The sequence below is a fragment of the Larimichthys crocea genome, chromosome XIII, assembly GCF_000972845.2.
Source record: "Larimichthys crocea isolate SSNF chromosome XIII, L_crocea_2.0, whole genome shotgun sequence".
Taxonomy (NCBI): Eukaryota; Metazoa; Chordata; class Actinopteri; family Sciaenidae; genus Larimichthys; species Larimichthys crocea.
Genome location: NC_040023.1, coordinates 43984357 through 44005480, shown reverse-complemented (window position 1 = coordinate 44005480; position 21124 = coordinate 43984357). Strand labels below are relative to the sequence as shown.

The 21124-nt window shown below is 43.2% G+C and overlaps 2 protein-coding genes across 2 annotated transcripts; one reads left to right on the top strand and one right to left on the bottom strand.

The window, feature by feature from the left end:
* The first annotated feature begins 5872 nt into the window (after positions 1–5872).
* On the top strand, positions 5873–8752 carry hey1 (hes-related family bHLH transcription factor with YRPW motif 1). The gene is made up of 5 exons (XM_010734979.3): positions 5873–6077; positions 6217–6292; positions 6425–6508; positions 6631–6712; positions 7013–8752. Exons 1-5 carry the CDS (start codon positions 5992–5994, stop codon positions 7678–7680), a joined length of 996 nt encoding a protein of 331 aa, XP_010733281.1. The 5' UTR covers positions 5873–5991; the 3' UTR covers positions 7681–8752.
* A 1650-nt stretch (positions 8753–10402) lies between these two features.
* On the bottom strand, positions 10403–20845 carry stmn2b (stathmin 2b). Its single transcript, XM_010734978.3, has 5 exons — positions 20668–20845; positions 15076–15171; positions 14784–14956; positions 13953–14144; positions 10403–12236 (listed from the first exon to the last, which is right to left on the bottom strand). The coding sequence occupies exons 1-5, from the start codon at positions 20684–20686 to the stop codon at positions 12177–12179; spliced, it is 540 nt and encodes a 179-aa protein (XP_010733280.1). The 5' UTR covers positions 20687–20845; the 3' UTR covers positions 10403–12176.
* Between the last annotated feature and the right edge of the window lie 279 nt (positions 20846–21124).

Here is a 21124-nt window from a genome sequence, read left to right as displayed (position 1 = left end):
CACAAACAGTCCACCCTCCTAAAGACACTCACATTCACAGAAAACAATGTCTCTCTCTCTGCCTCACCCCTTGTCTCTCTTTAAGGCACAATGGTCGGGTGTCACACACGTCTGAGGCAGAATAAGCCGTTGCTTCCTCTCCCTGTCAGGGGAAACAAAGTTGGCCTTCCTCCGAGCTCCACACAGCTCTATTTATAAACAATAACAAGGCTCGCCCTCCACAGGGTTTCACCAGAGAGCTGCTCGCCGCATTGTTTGGGGGTGGACGAACATCTGTCTGTGGCTAAACTGCAGACGCCGCAGCTCTGAGTGTTGTGACCGTGACTCATCTTCAAAAACTGTATTTGGATTGAGCGAAGCCAAAGATAGGGATGCAAAAGAGAAATATTTAAAGTCCCCGTCCACTCAAAAATGTGTCGTGCTTATTGTTGCCTCTCTCAGATGTATGATCCTGGCTGTGCCACGAGAAGTCTGTTTTCACGTTGATCTGCTGAAAGAAGGAAGGTTTCCCTGTGCTAACTTAACTTAACTTAACATCATTTATGACGTCACAACTGGAAGCCAATCATAGTTCAATATGCAACTTAAACAAAATGAGAAAAACTGAAAAAGGACTTTTCATTGCAGTCTTTGCAAACATGTTCCTCGATTATTTTAATGAGGGATTAAATATGACTTAAAGACATTTGAAGTTTATTGATATTATTGTGAAAAAAATTAGATATACAGTAAATGATAAATCAAACATTTCAGAAGGAGATTTTTAAAAAGTTTGTGAAAGCTGCCCAGTGTGTTAACAACATCAGGTTTGACACAAGTTTACTGCAGTTTCTATGTCTATTTTACATGAATCCTGTCCTTTTGCAGTGAATGCCACATTTCCAACATTTCCAACATGCATGCTGTCACATTTAAAGACCTGAAACAAAAGACAAATATTTGGCAATGAACTTTACTAGGTGGCATGTGTTGAGGGATTGTTTCCTAGCAGATGTCATTTGACTTATTACATCACGTCACGTGTATTGACTACTGTACAGTGAAACAATAAAACTCACGTCTGTTTAACGTGTCATAAATCAATCAAGTTTTTTTGTTTTCTGATAATGTGGTACACTGTTCAAAAAGGTGGCATACGGGATAAGAACATGGCAGGATAGGAAAGAGGCAGATTACAAGTTTAAAAAAACCACCAGCTTTATCCTTTAAGATCAGTCATCAGTTGCGTCAGTCAGAATCTGATTCATTTGACCAAAGAAGAGGAAGTGGTGAGCATGTTTAACTGATACTTTAAGTGCTGATTTGTCTCAGTGTCACTCAGAGCTGGTTCACATGGTAATACGCTCGATGTGACCAAATTTATTTCCTGCTGCTAGAATTACAGTTTACCCTGATTTTGACCCGCAGCACAGTTACTGTATCACACTGTACATGAATGTGATCTCAGTCTATGAAAAACAAATGAGACGTGAAATATGTGTGAACGACAAACATAAATGTTCGCTGGTATTGATAAATGTTGTCTGATTGGAAATCAGCCCTCGTGAGTCAGACGCCATTAAGAACGTCGTAGACAGTTAACAGTTTAGCGTGGCTTTGTTTGGTTAAGGAGTAACTGAGAGTTCCTGAACATGATATCAACATCATTCATCAATGTCACTCTGTCCACACTGCAGCACAGCTTAATTTACCCTCACTGAAGTCGTGTAGATTCACATGTGCTCTTTGCAGGAAATCAAATCTAAACAAAGTGAAACAGCGAAAACACCTGATGACATGTGGACCATTGTGTAAATATGTACGGCAGAAGTGATTACACATAATGCAAAAAATATGGCGCGTGTGCAGTTGGTGGAATCCGCCTTTAGACAAACTTCAAAGCCTGAATGTGCACACATAATTCCAACCATTTCCTTCTGGTAAGACAGTCTAGACTCAATTTACAGTATGTCTGCAATGATGACATGTTATTGCTGAAAAAAAATGCTCTTGTGGCTTACTAATAAACTGAAATTCAAAACCCTTTTTGATTGTTCATCACATCATTCTCTGGCCATAATTTCAGGATGATCCTACATTTCATTTCTAAATAAATGTCCCCCCCGCCCCTTTTTTTTAACTGACACTAAACCATCTGTATCAATATTCAGTGTTTGGCAGTTAAGGAGAGGGTTTGGAGAGAGAACATGACCCTAGAGTTCAATCTCACAGTGAAGTACTGATTTAGAGCGAGGACACGATTCAAGAAAACAAGACAGAGGAAAATATGTAAAACAGGAAATTAGACATGAGAGAAAAAGAGAAATGAATACACGAGTGGAGAGAGCAGTGGAGGTGAACCGTCACTGATTATTTTGGCCCCTGAGTTTGAGTCGGTTTGGTGGCCTGGTTTTACAGCGGGAGAAGAGGAGGAGGAGGAGGAGCAGGAGAAGGGGGAGGAGGGGGAGGGGGAGGAGGGGGGTCCGATGATGTCGTGTTGCGGGCCCTCACCTTCAAAGGGCGGCCCCTGAAAGGCCCTACTAATCACAACATGTGATGAGACCGGTAGAACAAAGACAGCCGTGCAGAAAATAACAGCGTGGGAACTCTGGGTGAACTTGAAATACAACGAGAGGGCTCACCTCCACCCCCACTCCCTCCTCCCACTCCCTCTAGTTACACACACGCACGCACACGCACACACACACACACACACACACACACACACACACACACACACACACACACACAAACAGTCAGCAACTAACGTGGATGCACACCTGTGTTTATTGTGATAAAGGCTTCAGGTTGCATGAGCTGGGACACATGTGAACGTAACTCCCCCAACACACACACACACTCACACACACACACACACACACACGCACACACACACACACACACACACATGCACACACACACAGCGAGCTCACCAATAATCTGTTGGATGAATGTGTGTCTGTCCTGCTGTAAGCGTAGCCTTGGACAACAACAATAAGATGAAAACAGCCCTAAGTGCTTCCTCTCATTCATATAAAGCAAACAAGGCAGCCTCCTCTCTGTGTGATGACTATTACGCCTTTGGTTGCTTCCCACTGATAAGGATCGACGTACTACTGCCTGTGTGTGTGTGTGTGTGTGTGTGTGTGTGTGTGTGTGTGATCCATAATGTAGGGTTTTCTGTTGATATTTATTAGCACAGTAACATACTCTCAGAGGATAAATGAATGATGTGTCTGTAATTCATTTAATAATATTATTTTCATGTGTTTCCTTGTTGCCTCTCAATTGCCTGGAGGGGAAGACACATTTTTATTAAAACAAGTGGCCTTCACTGACAGTTTGTAACAGAGGTGTTCTTTTCAGACACTTTGCAGGTTGGAGGTAATGTCAGTGTGCTGCCAGTTTTGATCTGAGTGTTTTTAAGTTTCTCTTCCTGTAGGAATTTCTCACATAAAAACAGATAAATAGTACTTTAGTTTTTGTACAGTATATTTTCTTTTGTATATTGTTTACACGCACATATCTGTGTCCCCCCTTCTCTCAGACTTTAATCCTATTTATACTGTCATTTCAATATATAAGCATTAATATGGATTATTATGTTGTTTTTTTCTAATCAAGGTGAAACTGCTAAATAAATATGTTCCTCTGATGTCACAGATAACAGGTCTGGGCAGCAGTGAAACATGTCAAATCTGCATAACAGCTCAATAAAACTGCACCAACTTCAAGGAACAGCTTGAGAATCTGGAAAAAAGAAATGCGTGTATGTTTTCAGGTGAAGAGTTAGATATTAAAGTTTCTAATCAGAGAGTGAAATTGTTCTTCTAACTCTCAAATAAATGTATTTCCACAAATGTGAAAATACTCCTTTAAAAAAATAAAAAAGCTCCAGATTTAAAGCAAGCTTGAACATGACGACCGGGACTCTGCAATACTTGACTTGATCGTGATAATAACAATAGAAATAATAATGAATACAATGAAATGGTGCATTAAAGTAACACCGTTTTTTTAGGTCTATCTTCTCATTTCCATTGAATGACAGTGTGTTCTTTAACTGCTCCTCAGTCCAGTCCCTGCAGGAGACCCTTCAGTGAAGAGCTCCATCTCCACACGCAGTAACATGAGCCCTTCATGTATACAAACACACACCAGCAGCTCTGTCAAATTATTTGGGGAGTGTGACCATTATAGGAGCCATCAGTCTTGTGGTGGGGATAATGTGGAAACTCTGCTTTCATTGCATTTTGCTCTTTTGTTGAGCGCGCTCACTCCAGTCCTTGAAGTCCCCACAGCGTCTCTTCCGTGCATGAGGTCTCTCTGTGGGGTAAGATTAGACTTGGTGGCTTCCTCTGGTTGCGGCAGTGCTCCCTGTCTCTCCTCCCGGGCTGAGTTAGTATTGGATTACAGGTTCACACGCTCGCTCGCAGACCGCCCGTCGCCCCGACCAATTGCTCCATTCATTCCAGCGCCGGAGACGGCCGTCGGCCTCTGATTGGTTATCAGCGCCGGTTAGGGAACTTTCCCACGGCCAGCGCGTGCTGACAGCCGGCCAGCCACTCCTCATCACCACCGGGACACACACGGGGGGGTGGGGGGTGGGGGGAGTCACGGACCGAAAATCCATTGGACCGCTGTCAAAGTTTCTCCAAAGATCCTCTATGTGCGACGGATGAATCACTCCGTGACGTGTTAGTTTCACAAAAAACCCAGTTTACTCAAGGCCAAGCTGACAGGAACATGAACGTTTAAATACAAGTCAGTTCAACCAGTGAAAGAATGTCTCATCACAGGATGATCTGCTCAGTATGTCTGCATGTAAGGCAAACAAATCCAACACAACATGTTAACACCATAGACTGTATAAATCATGGACCATGTATCCGTGATGACACCCATAGCTGCTGCCATCTCAGCAGTCACGCCTCTGCAGCCTCCTGACCGATCCGGAAATAGACAAAGTTGTGGACTGTCGGTGGATGAATGACGCCTGGGTTCTGTCAATCAAGGCAGCTGTACTGTTAATTCTGCATAACCTTAAGCCTTAATATAATGTGAACAGGTGAGTTGTATATAAATTCACCCTCAGTACAGTTGTCATGAACGGGGAAATTAGCTACAGAGACCAAAACTGTTTTTTGTACCAGGCTGGAAACATGTTTATTTCTGCTGTGAAGTTGGACATTTGAACATAGGGACTTATGGTAGCCAGCCTCCAGTGGCTGTTTGATGAACTGCAGTTTTTTGGACACTACTGCATTGGCTCACCATGTAGCGGCGTCTTCTCAGAGTCTTCTCGTTGTAGTCTTGTCAAGTTTTACTCTATGAAAAAGGTCAAAACGTCACGTTCAGTCTTTCAAACTTTGAAACCACTGCGGACCAAATGTGGTGAGACATTCAAATGGAAATTCCAACATCTACGGTTCCATGACTTGTTGCTGATACAGTCAATATGAGATTTCCATCCATCCATCTTCCATAACCACTTATAATTATTAGGGTAGTGGGGGGCTGGAGCCAATCCCTGCTCACACTGGGCGAATGGCGTGCCAGTTAATCACTGCTGGTATGAGACTTTAAAAGACATATTCATAATAAGTTTTTATAGCTATCTATAATTTCCAAACTGTAGTTGTGGATGCTGCTGTGTCAGCTGTTCACTGTGCTATTCATAAACAGATACAAGAGGTCAGATCTCACTTTGCAATCTCTCGGTGTCACCCACAGAGTGAGATGTCTTCGCTCTCTCCTCTCCTCTCTGACTTGTCAAAGCGCACTGGGATGTGTTTGGACCAAGTGCGCTGTCACTCAAACCCACCGCCGCTTTGCGATTGGCCGTTTTCACCCGAGCCCCCGCCCATGTTGGCCAGCTCCACTGTTGAAATGACACCGTGGGAAAGCTGTGCGCTTCAAACGTTGGCGCTCCGGGCAAACCTGGGCAGACGCGCATCAGACGCAGACACAACAGGCTGAACACTGAAGGACTATTGTAGGAACGACGCAAACATGAAAAGGAATCACGATTTTAGCTCCTCGGACAGCGAGCTGGATGAGACTATTGAGGTGGAGAAGGAGAGCGCGGATGAGAATGGGTAAGTTATCTAAAGTAAGACTAACGGAGAGCAGGGATGGACAAAACTCGTATAACTCTAGCTTTAATATCTATGAATCATGTCAAAAATATTGAACTGGATATTGATTGCGCCTCCCTTCCATTTTATCTCCTTTAAGGAACATGAGCTCTCCTCTCGGCTCCATGTCTCCAACAACATCCACTCAGGTGCAGGCGAGAAAAAGGCGTCGAGGAGTAAGTAAAGTTATTATATATTATAGTATTTTCATAATATGTTGTGCATGTACTGCGAAAATGACTTAATAATTTTCAGAAAATAACCAATGAATAATAATAATAAATAACATCTCCTCTGTCCTCTCTCAGATTATTGAGAAGCGGCGCCGCGACAGAATCAACAACAGCCTCAGCGAGCTGCGCAGGCTGGTTCCCAGCGCCTTTGAGAAACAGGTGAGCAACAGGCAGCAAGTTTAACATCACTCATACAGAACGATTCAAGTCCGAGAACATGAAAGCACTCTCTCCATGCATGCTCTTTATATCTAATTGGCTCCTCTTTTTTTTGTCTGAAGGGCTCAGCCAAACTGGAGAAAGCAGAGATTCTGCAGATGACTGTTGACCATCTGAAGATGCTTCATGCTGCCGGAGGCAAAGGTCCGTCTGGGATCCATTCAGTGTTGCATGAAAACACATTTTGACTCGTTGGGGAATCGTGTGCTTGTGGCATTCTTGAGAAGAAGAGATTAAATAAACACAAATGAATCAAAAGATTTGAAACTTGTCAGACAGGTCTGCCAATTCTATCCGTCCTGTTTGGACTGATTATTTATTCTCTCAGTCTCGAAGCCAGGGGCATTGATTCACAGATCCTTCAGTTCTGGACTAACTTGTTTTGTGGTGTGTAGCTCGGGTGACTGTTTTCTCTAATCTGCCGTCTCCTTGTCATCCCCTCAGGTTATTTTGATGCCCATGCCCTGGCCATGGACTACCGTGGTTTGGGTTTCAGGGAGTGCCTGGCTGAGACGGCCCGCTACCTGAGCATAATCGAAGGCTTGGACAGCACAGACCCTTTGCGGCTCCGCCTGGTCTCCCACCTGAACAACTATGCAAGTCAAAGAGAGGCTCACTCCGGCCTGAGTCACTTGGCATGGGGCTCTGCATTTGGATCCCCTCCTGCCCACCTGACCCACCCCCTCCTCCTCCAGCACCAGCAGCACCAACCGTTGGCACCTTTACCCCGCAGCACCACCAGCAGCCCACAAACTCCTCTGTCGTCCGCATCCACTTCATCCACCTCTTCCTCCACCTCTTCTTCATCATCCTCATCGGCTGCGGAGACTCACGTCCAAGGCAGGCGCAGCGGCAGCATCACCCCCCACTCAGATCAAGGCCCGATCCGGGTTCCCCCAACCAGTGCCGCTCCTACCACCGTCCACCCCGCTTTGGTCTCCTCATCAGCATCCAAGCTCTCCCCTCCTCTCATCTCTTCCCTCTCGGCGTTCCCCTTCCCCTTCAGTGCCTTTCCCCTCATTTCCCCCACCACCACCATCAGCGCCCCAGCCCCAACATCCAGTGTGGGCAAACCCTACAGACCCTGGGGCATGGAGATAGGAGCTTTCTGACTGAAGTGAGAGCCTGAGCAGAATCCACATATAGACTCAACTCACTCCCCAGCTGAGCTGGACTTTTCAAGGACAAGACTTTTTATTTTCCCAACTAAGAAAGTACTATTTTTTCTATGATGTTGACATCCCACAGAGGATACACCTAGTTATAGGATTTGTATTTTCTTGCTAATGTATTGTGTTTTGTATAGAAGAAAAAAAAAACAGTGAGGAGGGAGACCACGACTAAAAAGCAACAAGAGTGATTTATTGTGATTGATCTCTGTTCCTGCCCACCCCTTTAGAAGTTTCACCCACTGTTGTCAGCCTATCAGGAATGGCTTTTCCAGATGGTCAAGCAGTCGCCGCCCATCAAGTTCCTGGGCGAAACTGCCCCCCCCCCTCCTTTGTTTTTCCCTGTGAGGCTGAAACAGCCAGTGTTGGTGCCCTGGTTACATACAGAGAGAGGGGTGTGTGTGTGTGTGTGTGTGTGTGAAAGGAGGGCCTGAGGTGGTTGAGCGTCACCCCCTTTTTACAGCATTTTATGGGGTGGAATAACCGAAACCAGGTGTTTGTTTGACTAAATACTGGGAACAGAAGTCAGCTACCAGCTTGGGTTGAAATAAAGTTAACCGTGATTTAGCCTTGACCTCTGATGTTCATATGGTGCTCCATTGTTTAAGCTTGTTATGTTTCTCCTCTACAGTAAATCTTGTCTTTAACACATGGGCTTTGCACGTGTTTTACCACTTCCTACCAGCTTTTGCACATTTTTTTTAATGTCCCATGTAAGAGATGCACGATGTGTATGCGTGACTTTCTTGTTCCTGCTCAAAGTTGCAGCATTATCACTCAGTTTATTTAGCAGTTGAAGCGAAACGAGGCAACACAATTCAGTTCTTCCTCATTTAGAAAGACCGTCTCCTGCTTCCCACCTGGTATTTCTGGTATCTCCTGGTAAACCTCACTGTGAGTTTGTATATTTTATGGTTGTACAAAGCACAAGCAAGCACGGACAAATTCTCAGCTTTTCAAAGTTGTTGCCGGTGATAATGACAGCTTCCCTGTAATAAAGAGTTCAGATAAATCACCTGTGGCTTTATCAGCGTCTTTTTATGAGTGTGTGTCTGTTTGTTGAAGCGTGTTGGAGATGTGTGTGAACGTGTTGTGTGTACATGTGCGGTGTGTGTTTGCATATTGATGCCTGGAGTTGTTTGTGTGTGTGTGTGTGTGTGTGTGTGTGTGTGTGTATGCACTTGCAGTACGTGACGACGCCTCGTATCAGATGAGGCTGCTTGTTTCTCTCAGCAGCCCTCTGTGTGTGCACAGGAAACCATTAACAAGGAGGGGATATCCTGGACAATAGCAGCCCTGCTGGCCCCATGTGCTGTGTGGGAACTAGAGGAGGAGGGAAAGAAGGAGGGAGAGAAGGTTGGAAGAGGTTGAAGGAGGAAAGGAAGGTGGGATGGAGTGTAGAGTAGAGTATGGAGGGAAAGGGGGAAGAAAGAAACAGGACAGGGGGATCAAAGGAGAGAGCACGAGAGAGAGGGCCTGAAAAAGTGTGAGAAAGGAAGTGTGCGGAGAACAGTTTTGTCCCTTTGCCATCGTTTCAGCTCGCACCAGCTGCACCTTCTGTTCCCCGCTCTACATGCCGTCCCCTCGCCAAAATATCCCTGTTTCTCTAAAATGTCCACTCTCTCTTCCACTCTTTGATGTCTGTCATCATTCTTCAACCTTTCTCCCCAGAGGATGATGCGAGGCCAGGTAGTGATGTAAGCTTCACTGCAGCCAGAAGCACAAGGGCCATGAGCTGTTTAGTAGAGTTAACTTGTCTTTTGGCTCCCTCGTCTGGTCAAAAATGGTATTTCATCAACTGCGACCAGTGCAAAGAAGAGCTGAAATCCTTTACTTAAGAACCAATAAAGCAACTAGAGCAACTTTTAGTACAATTAATTAATTTATTGATTAATTAATCTAATTAATTAATTGTACATTTCTCTACAATTAAGTATAATCAAACGTTTACTTCATTAAATGTGCTTAAAGTAAAAGAACTGATAATGCATGAGTGACACCTTTCACCATTTGAAAGTGTCATTATTGTTATTGTTGGATTATTATTATTGTCACGTTAACTTGCAAGCATTGTTTTATGTTTTAGGTCGTAGTGTATCATGGTGGAGGTACTTTTTCATACTTTTGCACCTAATGTTTAATTTAATTGATTCAGATGTATAACAATGTATCTACCTGTGAAACATTGTTCTGTAGAATCAACTAATGTTTTGACATTAACTAAACAAAAATATGTTGGTTTTTTTATTATTTCATGTTGATTACCTTAGAATTTTTTGTTTTTATAAGCATGAGTTCACCTGGGAAGTCTGATATATATGCCAAAAAAAAGTGTAATTTCATAATAATGAAAATGTGTTAATAAAAAGTTGGTATGTTTGTGGAGTAAAAGTATGAAAAGACACAAGATGGAAATACTAAAGTAGAGTACAAGTACCTCACGGTTCTTAAGCACAGTATAGGATGTTATATAAGTACATTTTACTCATATACCACTTTTCTGTTCTTTCACCTTTTTAAATGACCAAAAAACAAGTTGTCACACATTTCCGTTCTCCACAACTCCTTGTCCTTATCAGGGTCATGAGTATAACCATTTAAATGTGGGCTGGACTGATCCCAGCATATCTGTATCTGAAAGAAGTCACTCTCAAAGTCAGTCTCATTCACTGAACCCCAAATCTTTATTAACCACTGCTTGCTCACAAAGATATATGTGGAGAGGGGGAAACACACAAATGGACAGAGGAGAGAGAGAGAGAGAGGCAGGTAGGAGAGTCACTGTCTGTGATGTACTCGTGACAGCTGTTACACACTGCAATGGTGTCAGTTTATACTTCACCAGGTCAATATCACATGGCACAAACATTCGCTTATCTGCCCGCCCTTTCTGAAATACACACATACACACTCACACACATCTATGGGCCTACCATGCGTGTGTGACTGACAGGGTTCAACCTCAGGCTTCAACACCCTCCTGGTTACAAACTATTTGGATACTTTAATATACTCATATACACCTTTACAGATGGCAATACTGTGTTCATGAATCATTGTCGCAGCGATACCTGTTATGGCTTCATTATCTTTCCTGTGCCGACCTTTCAGTGGCATTTACAGTGTGTTGGAGTGGAGTGCAATGATTTCAGTAGGTGCTGATGATGTTGAGCACTACTCTAGCCTCTATTAAATGGAGAAAGGTGAGACTTATTTGTATTTGCTCCAGTGTTAAGATTCACAGTCTGATCTCAGGTGAAGTTTTTTTTCTTGGGATGCACTTTAACTTCAGCTGTGTTGTATGTTACAGTAAAATGTGATTGGAAGCTTGTTTCTGAGGAATATAAGAGGCCCGCCATTGGTCAGGGATGTTATGTGAGCTTTGTCCGGTGCCAGATGGACAGAATTTAGTGAGCTCCTACTGAGCTCTGTGCTATGATTGGCTAAATGCCTGCCCATGTGGACAGCGTGTGAGTGAGTGCTTCTACAGTATGTATGTATGTGGAAAGATGGAGAGGTTGCAGACGGAGGGAAGGAGGATGGGGATGGGCTCATTAAATGCTATAGTGTTCTCCTGTGGTACAGTCACCATCTACCACACAGGAGTGGATGTGCAGCGATGGCTTGCAGTCCTAACAGAAAGCAAACTGCCCCCTTTCCCTCTGCCAACTTTCCTGCACATGTCCCTCGCTAATTGGAACATTGGCATAAACTGGACGGAAAATCACTCGGACCAAACACAGATCCAATTTTGTTTCCAGATCCGCAGGGTCAAATGAGCAATTCCCACTTGAAGGGACGAGTGGGGGGGAACGGAGCCAGGATGCAGGCCTTGTGAGGACGCAGCCAGTCACAGCAAACATCAGCTAGCTGGCAAACTCACAACAAACACCTACGCCTGAAATGATTCTCAGGCTGTAAAATGAACAAACATGAAAAATGAACAAATTATTACATCCATATATATGCAAGGAGAGGAAACTTATATAGAAAAATGGCACACTGCAATCAATACTTTTGCTGCTTGTATCGTACTGTATATAACAAAAAAAGAAGTATTTACAAAAACCAATACCCACTGTCGCTTGTCAATTTGATTTTTTTTTCTTTTCTTCTCATTTGAAACAGAGCAAAAACATTCTCTTTTGGGAAGAGTGGGTGGGAGACATTAATTTTTCTTTTTTTTAAATTATTTTTGCTTTTTCTTGTCCACCCCCCCAACCCCATTTGAACCTCCCACTGTCTCGGGGTGGCGTCTCAGGCGGTGGTAGTTTCATAGTAGTATGGGGGAGTATGGCAGAGGGGTGGGGGGGTGGAGAGGTGGGCAGGGGCATGTGGAGGAAAAGGTGGGGAGAGGGGGTGTTCCTCAGGGTTTTGGGGCATGGTGGTGGAGGAGGGGGTTTGGGGGGGGGGTGAGGCGTAGAACCTGTTGGGGCTTCTCACGCTGTCACTTCTTCTCTCAACTCCTTGTTCCTGCGCACCTCCTGAGCACGCCTCTCCTAAAAAAAACACACAAACACAGATCGATGTCATGTTTCTCTCTGTCGACGGGCCTTTCCTCACATTCCTGTCCTACTCCCTCCATCATTTCTCTTCTTTGGCCTTTTCACTGATGACTGACTTCATTTTCTTTCCCTTTCTGTCTCCTGTGCTCCTCTCTTCCACTTCATGTCTTTCTTCATCTCCCACCCTCCGTGCACGTTATTACACCTTTGTCTCTGTCAAACCCCTCTAAGATTCCTATTTTTAAACACCGTCTCTTGAAGGTGCTCCATTTACAGAGGTCAAGCAGATATACCAACCCTCCTTACCCTTTTCTTTCTTATGTTTTCAGCTGCATGTCCTTCTTTTTTATCGTTCACCTATCACCCCTCCTTCACCAGGAGGCTTAGCCTCGCTATAACATTAGTTTTGGCTACTTGGAGATTTAAGCATCACTAAATTAAAACCAGTTACATCACACAAACAAGCTGTTTTTTGCATGGTGGGTGCTCAGTATATACACCCTGTAACTGTAACTGGAGCCAAGTGACAAAGCTTAGAAGGTGAAGAAGGATAGGATTAGGGTTAGAAGCATGGGCGGACTGGGACAAAAAATCGTCCCTGGCATTTTGGACCAGAGCAGCCCAAATAGCATGCCGGCCCACCGGGCAAATGCACGGTATGCCAGATTGCCAGTCCGTCCCGGGTTAGAAGCATGGGGTTAGTTAAAGGTTTGCTATGATTTAGTCCAAAAAATCATCTTGAAGGGTAAAAGAAGTAGCTAATGATCAAAATATGTTTTATAATGATGCAAACTGGGGAGATTAAAATGACATTTCTTCAAAAACATTATATACCTCAAATGATAAAGCATGAGACTAAATGAATAGCTTAACCATTTGAGCATTAGGCACAAAGAGCAAACAGCAGAGACAGAAACAGGCAATCTCTCATCACCTCTTTGTGCTTGCAGTGTTAGCATGCATCATTGTGCTGCTAACCCTAACCCCAGAGCAGAGATTAGTCAGATCATCTTGGCAGTGGAGACTAGATAGATACTGCTGTTCAGCTTTGTGGAAGGAGAAGGCTTCTGCAGACTAAAGATGTCTGTTGAGCCAGAGTGCAAGCTGTAGCACTGTGGTATAGATAGATAGGATGAACCCTAACCCTGCCTGTATATTCACTTTTCTTTTTGGACCCTATTCTTTTTTTTTTTTGGAGGGGATTAATTGAGTACTGTAATATTTTAAGCAAGTACTTAAATATGGAAATTACTTTTCCATATCTCCAGTCAGTAGCTTAGCAGCTACCCACGTAGCAGACAGTGAATGAATGTTAAATCAGTGTTAATGCATCGATGAAACATTCAACATTCAACATCATTGCATCAGTGCTGAAATTTAACATTGATTTTTCATTGTGTTTGCACCATGAAACAATGTTATCTCAGTGATGAAAAACAGATCAAGACAAACCAAAAAATCTATGTTAGTTCAACTTAAAATCAATCGCTTATTTATCATTGAACCAACACTGACAAAATATTAAATAATGCCTGGTGCATGTATAATTAAAACTTACTGTACAGACAATATCATTCAAAATTAAAATAAATAATTCTGATTATTAAGTTCACAGGATATATTAAAAACAGAATGTTTTTTTCTCGTCTGGAGGACTTCAATTTATGATCTCATTCTATCTAAAATCATGGCTTCGCCCTTCCTCCTCACCCTCTCCTGCAGGCGCTCCATCATGGCAGCCAGGTAAGCCAGTCGGTTCTCCTCGTTTTGCTCCATCTTGAACTGGAGCTTCTCCTCGGCCATGCGGCTGAAGTTGCTGTTCTCCTCCATGGCCTTCATCAGCACATCACGCTCGTGCTCCCGCTTCTCAGCCAAGGCCCGAAGTACCTGTGCCTCCTGGGACTGGAGGAGGAGGAAGAGCAACGGGCGGCATAGAGAATGAGTCAGGGAGCAAGGGTCGATAGCGAGGCACTGTTTTACCAAACACCACCCATCGATTTTTGTCAAAATTTAAGCATGAGTCAGAAGCGGTGAAACTAATCAGACTCACACATTAATGTTAAGCATAAAAATGTCTGGGCGTAAGAGAATTTATTTCCTTTCCACCTTCATCCTCTCCTGGCACGTAGTATCATTTATGTAACATATGGTATGTTTGACCTACAGTATTGGACATCTGCTGTTGAGAAAATCCGTCAAACTATGTTATTGATCGTGTGATTGATTTGTTGGTAGGTTGCTGGATTTGTCAGCTGCTTGACCGGGTATATTGACATTGGAAATCAATGAGTCACAGGAATTAGTCAGTGTCAGATTAGATTTTTCATGGCATTTTTGCAGCTGCAGTAATTAGTGTAACACACAATTAACCAAACAACCAGACATCAAATTAGACATGAAGGGAAGACAAATAGTAATTACAGCTAATAGAATTAATATTAACTAGTAATAGGTTGAATTTCTTCTTTTGTTTTGGGTCAGAGATGGTTTAGTTTGAGACAGTGGTGTCTGGTTGCAATGAAAATGATGAAACATCCTTACTCTCCTCCGTTCCTCAGCTGCCTCCAGTTTCTTCTCGATGTCCTCCAGGGAAAGGTCCCTCTTTGGGGGGCTGGTGATGCAGTGGGAAACATCAGACACAGGGGAGGACGGCTTCAGGATGACCTCGAAAGCCTGGCCTGAGGCTCGCTTGTTAATGGGCTTTATGTCCAAGTCTGCAAGTGTGTTCATTTATAAGACAGACAGAAAATCCCTCTTTGTTGTCTCTGTGTGACATTTTATCCAAATATGTTTGGTGAACAACATAAAAATCTTCAGTTTGATCACCACGTACCTTCAAAGTCACCCATGATGTTTTTGCGGGTCTCGGGGTAGAGACAAGAGCAGATGAGTGAGAGAACAGAGATCTCCTTCATCTTCTCCTTGTAAGCTGTGGATGTAAAACATGACTGTGTTACACTTTGAGCGTACTGCTAAAAAAAAACATGTCTATGTCTATATGCAAAAAACATGCACATAGACAAAACATCATTAACCTACTAACATACAAAATGATGAAACATCATTAACCCATTTCTACCCAGCCTTGATGTAAATATCCAGATTTCTGGAGGAATAATTATTCATCAAGTCCTCCAAAAAGGAAAAAAGACTCATGAAAGGACGCCATGCTCTGGGTTTTTGAGGCATTTTGTGTTTCTTTCTTTTCACCGAGCCACAGGAGAGGAGCAGGATGAATGTGTCCTTACTTGGCCTAATTTCCCCAACAGCCAAGATGCTGCCATCCCCACAGGATTCTCCACACATCATTAGGTATGCATTTCATTTTGGTCTATTATTTATTAACGTAGGCAGACCAACGCCCTATTGCCTCTCAGCTGTTTTGTGGCTAACACTAAAACACAGCAGAGATTTGTTTTAGCTTTCTATGTAATTTAGAGAACAAAAAAAACAACATGATTTACAATAGATATTTGGATAATCTTTTGCTTGTTTCTATTTTGTCTGTGGCTTATAGATAGCGGTTAATAGCCAAGGGTTTAGCTTATCAGTATAACACAGCAAAATGACTGTCCACCCCTGGTCCATTTATGGTCCAAACGTTAATGACACTGAAGCAAAGCTGGCATCAGATCATACTGGCTGTATCTGCGCCCTGCTCGATAGGGAGGGACAAAGTGCTCCAAAGGGCAGACAATGAAAAAATAGAAGAGAAAAGAACAGCCAACCTTGTCTAACCTTGATTTCTTTTTTATTCTGGTGTTTATGGCACCTACTACTTTGTAATATGACCCCAGAGTTTAGCAGCAGTCCCTGCAGGGAGAACAGCGAAAATATCTGCAACACACCGTAGGTTGTGAAATATTCTGCTTTTAGCACATGGCTGCTGTGTTCTGTCAAGGTACACTGCATCATAGTGGAGATTTGCATGCTGACTGTCATTATAGCACAATCCATCACCCAGGGCCTGCAGGGTTGAAGAGTGCCACATTGATTCATGATTTGCAGCAGGGTACAGTAGCAAAGCCAGCAATGAGATTTACTGTGAAAGAGCTTCTCTGTGGTGCGGTACGATGTACGGTATTATCAATCCAAATCCTCTTCCTTGCTCATAAAAAAGATGAGCTCTCTTCTCTCTTCTTCTTCATCTTCTCACTGTGTCTCGTTTTCTGCCCTGCAGACTGGCAGACGCCAGAGTAATGTGATCAAATCTCAGATGTAGCTCTCACTACTCTCTGATGGCCTTGTTAACCCCTTCCCTGAGGAGGAAGTGAGAGAGGGCGGGGAGCATGGTAGAGAGTGCCAAAAAACAGAGATGAGAAATGAGAGAGGGGTTAAGTAGGAGTGGAGATAAATGTGGAGTTTGGAAGAAGAAATATAAAATAGTGAGATTTCTTGGCTGGAGGAAGATGGAGTTAGGATGGGGCTTTAAAAAGATGTTAACACCTTTCTGATATAAACAGACAAGCAGGAGAACTAAAAAACAGAAAAGGGGGCAGCTCCCAGCGGGACTTGCAGCCGCCATCAACTGCCCCCGGGACAGCCTAATGGAAGCAACGACCTCAGGTGGATAGTGCTTTAATTTGTAATTAGCGGACCACACCATTCCTCCCCAAAAGGAGGGGGGGGGGGGGGGGGGGCAGCAGAGCTTTTGGAGGGTTGTCACAGGCTCATTAAGTGCTGTGTATATGTCAAGACCCCGGCAGCCATTTTCTGCCACACACATACCCACTTGACAGCTGAAGACTGAAACGGTTAACACTTCAGTGGAGCGGGTAATTTGGGTTAAGTGCTTATGGAGCAGACCAGCAGAGATTCTTGTTTAGTGGTTGCCAAGTTCTGGGTGGGGCCTTTTCTGTGTTCAATAATCTTTTCAAGCTGAACAATTGGATCTAGATTTCGAATAAATAAATCGGATTATTTTCTTGATTAATCTGTTAATCGTTCTCGTAGAAAATCATCAAGGAACTGTGAGAGAGCAAGGGATCGTCATCAAATATCCAAAAATCTGATGTGAGGAGCTGTAAGCATGAAATGTTTGGCATTTTTACTTAAAAATCACTAATCCCTGCAGCTCTGTCCTAGTTTGTTTTATTTCAGGCGGGTACGCTTGGTTTTTTAATATGACTGCATTAGAATACGTTTTTTTGTCTTTGTTATCTTGGAAGAAAAGCACTAACTGTAAACTGAAACAGCTTTCTAACTGGGTACCATGGTGATTTTTCTTTTATATCCCTAATCAAAAATATATGAGATTCTCTGTTGTGCAAAAAATTGAAATTGCTGCCTTATTCCTCCTGAGAGAAAACATCTTCTGTAGTAATAAGCTCATTCCCGGTGGGTCAGACTCATAAAAAATGACAAATGATCCAGACTGACATTCTCCAGCAGGAGTTGTCCAAACACCAGCATCTGTTTAAAGATGAAAGCTGGGTTTCAGACATGCTGATTCAGGTTCTTCTGCCAATCTGAGACGAGACAAAATTATTCCAGACAGACACGACACCACTTTAATGCTCCCACTCCACTCCGGCAGGCTGGTTTCAACCAGTCAGCTCTGCATCCTCACAGATCATCAATATCTACTGTACCTCCTCCCCCGCAAGCATCCCTCTTCACCAGCACCTTCTGCATCCCCGAACCTCCATCTCATCTGTTGCTGATGTATATTCTCCCTCTCGATCCCACTTGCATACTCCCTCTCTCTCTATTTTTCTATTTTTCGATTCTGCATTAACACGAACCACCTCACCTCTGTTTGGTACTTTATTTCTCTCAACTACACTATTCCTCCCTGTCTTCTTCTTCTTAAAAGTACAAACCCCCAAATAAGAATTCAAACAGAAAAGCAATAGATTTTGTGCCTTTTTGCTCAGCTTGAAAAACATGATAGATATTGTAGACAGGGCTATGAGCAAACTGCAGATAGGCCATCAAAATGTGACCCTGTGTATCACCGCATTTCTTGCCCTCCTGGGTCCTATAACCCAGCAGCAGAATGGGCTTGGTATCTGTGTTCAGGCCCTTTACAGCAAGGCCACCCAGTAACAATATAATCACAAAATTATGAAGCTATTACTACAGCAAAATTGGCTATTAAATGAAACATTACAGTACCCAGATGAACCAGTCATTTGATGTAGGATGGGCTAAACTTTACCCTGTGTCCATCCAAATCAGTGCAGGGCTGCAGCTAAAGATCATCTTCAATTAATCGATACGTTTTTTGGTTAATACCCATCTCAGTTTCCTAGAGCTCAATGTGATGTCTGAAAAAGTCTAAAACTCAAAGATGTAGAGAGATTTTTGCTAGAAAATGACTTAAATGATCGACAGATTATCATTAATTGTATCAGTGCAGGAAAAAATATTAAAGGAGCAAATGAGTTGCTGCTAAATATACCTAAGACAAAGAGTGTAAAATATCCAGAATATGTTGTACATACAACCTGAGGATGACATCAAATTTGCCAAACTAGGATGTTAAAATGCCTAGACTGACTTACCAAAATACTAGTTATTACAAGTGATGACATGATGAGCATATGGCATACCATCACCGCTGGATTGATGTCACCCCTTGCTTAAAGAGCAGCAGTCATCTGAACCAGTAATGGGAGTGTGCTGCATTGATCGATGGGACTCGGTGATAAATCAGGATGAATTATGAGTCCTGGACACTTTGGAGCTTTATGCACATTACGACAATAGCAATGCAGATGATAAGAGGAGGAATATAGCTGGATTTGGAAACGACTAGTCGCTTGGAAATTGATTGATTGAAAAAGATTTTGTTTCTGTACACAAAGGAATTGATTTTAGGGAGGCAGCTGAATGACCACACCTAATTGGATATGGCAAGTGTGCATGATAAGGATCAGGAAGAGTGCTTAGGGCTTTAATGCACATGGGAGTGGTTCTGAGCACGAGGCTGTTTGTAGGATAGTTTATGTATCTTGTAACATGAAGGCTTTAGGGTGTCTTTATCTCCAGCTCTCCTTTGAGGAATGAAAGAATGCGCACTCAAATATATGTCCTGCTTTACTGTCCTTACATGCAGCCCTAAAATATGAGCCGACATGAACTCGACGACCTGCTGGGTGCTGACTGGCATGATGACTGCTTTCTCCCAGTGTCTGCTCCCTGCCCATCCCATTCTGTCTGTCCACAGCTCAAAAAAGAGGAGGCGGTGGAGGAGAAGGAGAATGAGGAGGAGGAGAAGGAGAGGGGAATAAATATAATAGTGCACAAGACACCGGGACCCTTACCGCTGTCTGTCTGCATGCCCCTCCATCCATCAAGTGCCTAGTCATCCATAAAACAAACACACTATCCCCTAGACTGACCACGCACACACTGCACGTTTTAGCCTAAAATACACACCCCTTAAAGCAAACTCGTGTTAGATGTGATTATAGGCTTCTGTCTGCAGATCAAATAATCAAATATAATAAATATATCAGGCCTTGACATGGGGATTCATGGTCTGACACAAATACAAGGCCTACCACAAGCCTGCAATCCATGAATTCTACCAAATACTGTCAGATTATACTATTGTGGCTGATAATAATACAGTTATTGCACATAACAGGCTGCATTTACAGCCTATAAGCTTCCTAATAGGATTTGAATCTGATCTTCCTGAGACGACATTCATTTTCATCGCCAGTCGTAAATTCTTACCTCGACTGCAAAGCAATCTGGAAAAGGATGCTCTTCCCTCTCTCCCTCCCTCTCTCTGTCTCTGTGTCTCTCTCTCATTCATGCCTTTAGCGGTCACCCACAAAATTGGTTGAACAGGCTTTACACTCTCAGCTACATAAGATGGCCCAGTTTTTTTTTTTTTTTAAATAAGTAGATTTGTGACGGTGGAAAATATTTCACACCCTTAGAGAGAGGCTGCTGCTGCTGCTGCTGCTGCTGCTTTGAAGGGACCGGGGATGTTTGGGTGGGGTCGCTGGCGCTGCATTATGCTGCACGGCTCTGAGTCAGGCAATAAGGGGGCAGGTGCGGCAGGCTGGCATCGACAAAATGCTGCTGTTCGAGGAGAGAGAAAAAAGCTTTCTCCTGTCGATGTGGATTAATTCCCTGTGATTCTTTTTTTGCTTTAAACTGAATTTAAAAAAATATGCGTCACTGATATGGCTAACTGAATTCCAATCTGGCTCACATTGATCAGCCCAAATTTGGATTTAAGATCAGAGAAAAAGCCACAAAAACGATTTTAATAATCTAAAATAAAGATTGAAGAACTGCTTCAATCCTTCAACTTCATTTTACAGAGTTTGGCCGCTCCCTCTCGTCAACCCTCAGCATCCTTTTGTGCCATGGGTGTCGCCACAGCCTCTCAGCATCCTCAAACCTGCGATATCTGAAGAAAAAAAAAATATATATATACATTTATATTGAGTGCAAAACTCACCGATTGCGGTCTTGGCCATTTCTGTACGGTGGTGCCGGGGCGGGTTGACCGGAGGAGTGTGCGTCAGTTGCTGGATGCTGGATCTCGGGGTGAAGGGACTGCTGGTAAGGCACTGAGTCAGCAGAGACAGGGGCTGCCGGTGCGCTTGGTGGTCTGTTCTGAGCTGCGTCAAGTCAGCGGAAAATAACTGGAACGCAAGCGGAAGTCTGCAGAGTGAACCTTCAAAATAAAATAGATTAGTAGACATTATAGACAGTTTCATGCAAATGATAAGATATTACCTGCCCTAGTATGATAAATAGCTGCAACGATATCTCAGTTGATTACAACAATGTCTTGATTAATAGAAATTATTTGGCAATATTTTAATTATTGATAACCCCAAATATTAAATCAGATTTCAAGCAAACACTCCAAACTGGTTTCATGGCTCCGGCTTCTCAAATGTGAGGATTTT

Bases quoted from the DNA above. Each gene is read 5' to 3' on its own strand.
- stmn2b (XM_010734978.3), bottom strand. The intron at 14,145-14,783 runs GTAAGGATGTTT...CTCCTCCTCCAG, and splicing joins CAGCTGAGGAACGGAGGAGA to TCCCAGGAGGCACAGGTACT. The intron at 12,237-13,952 runs GTGAGGAGGAAG...TGTTTTTTTTAG, and splicing joins TGGAGCGCCTGCAGGAGAGG to GAGAGGCGTGCTCAGGAGGT.
- hey1 (XM_010734979.3), top strand. From the start codon at position 5,992: ATGAAAAGGAATCACGATTTTAGCTCCTCGGACAGCGAGCTGGATGAG. The intron at 6,078-6,216 runs GTAAGTTATCTA...ATCTCCTTTAAG, and splicing joins GAGAGCGCGGATGAGAATGG to GAACATGAGCTCTCCTCTCG. The intron at 6,509-6,630 runs GTGAGCAACAGG...TTTTGTCTGAAG, and splicing joins CCAGCGCCTTTGAGAAACAG to GGCTCAGCCAAACTGGAGAA.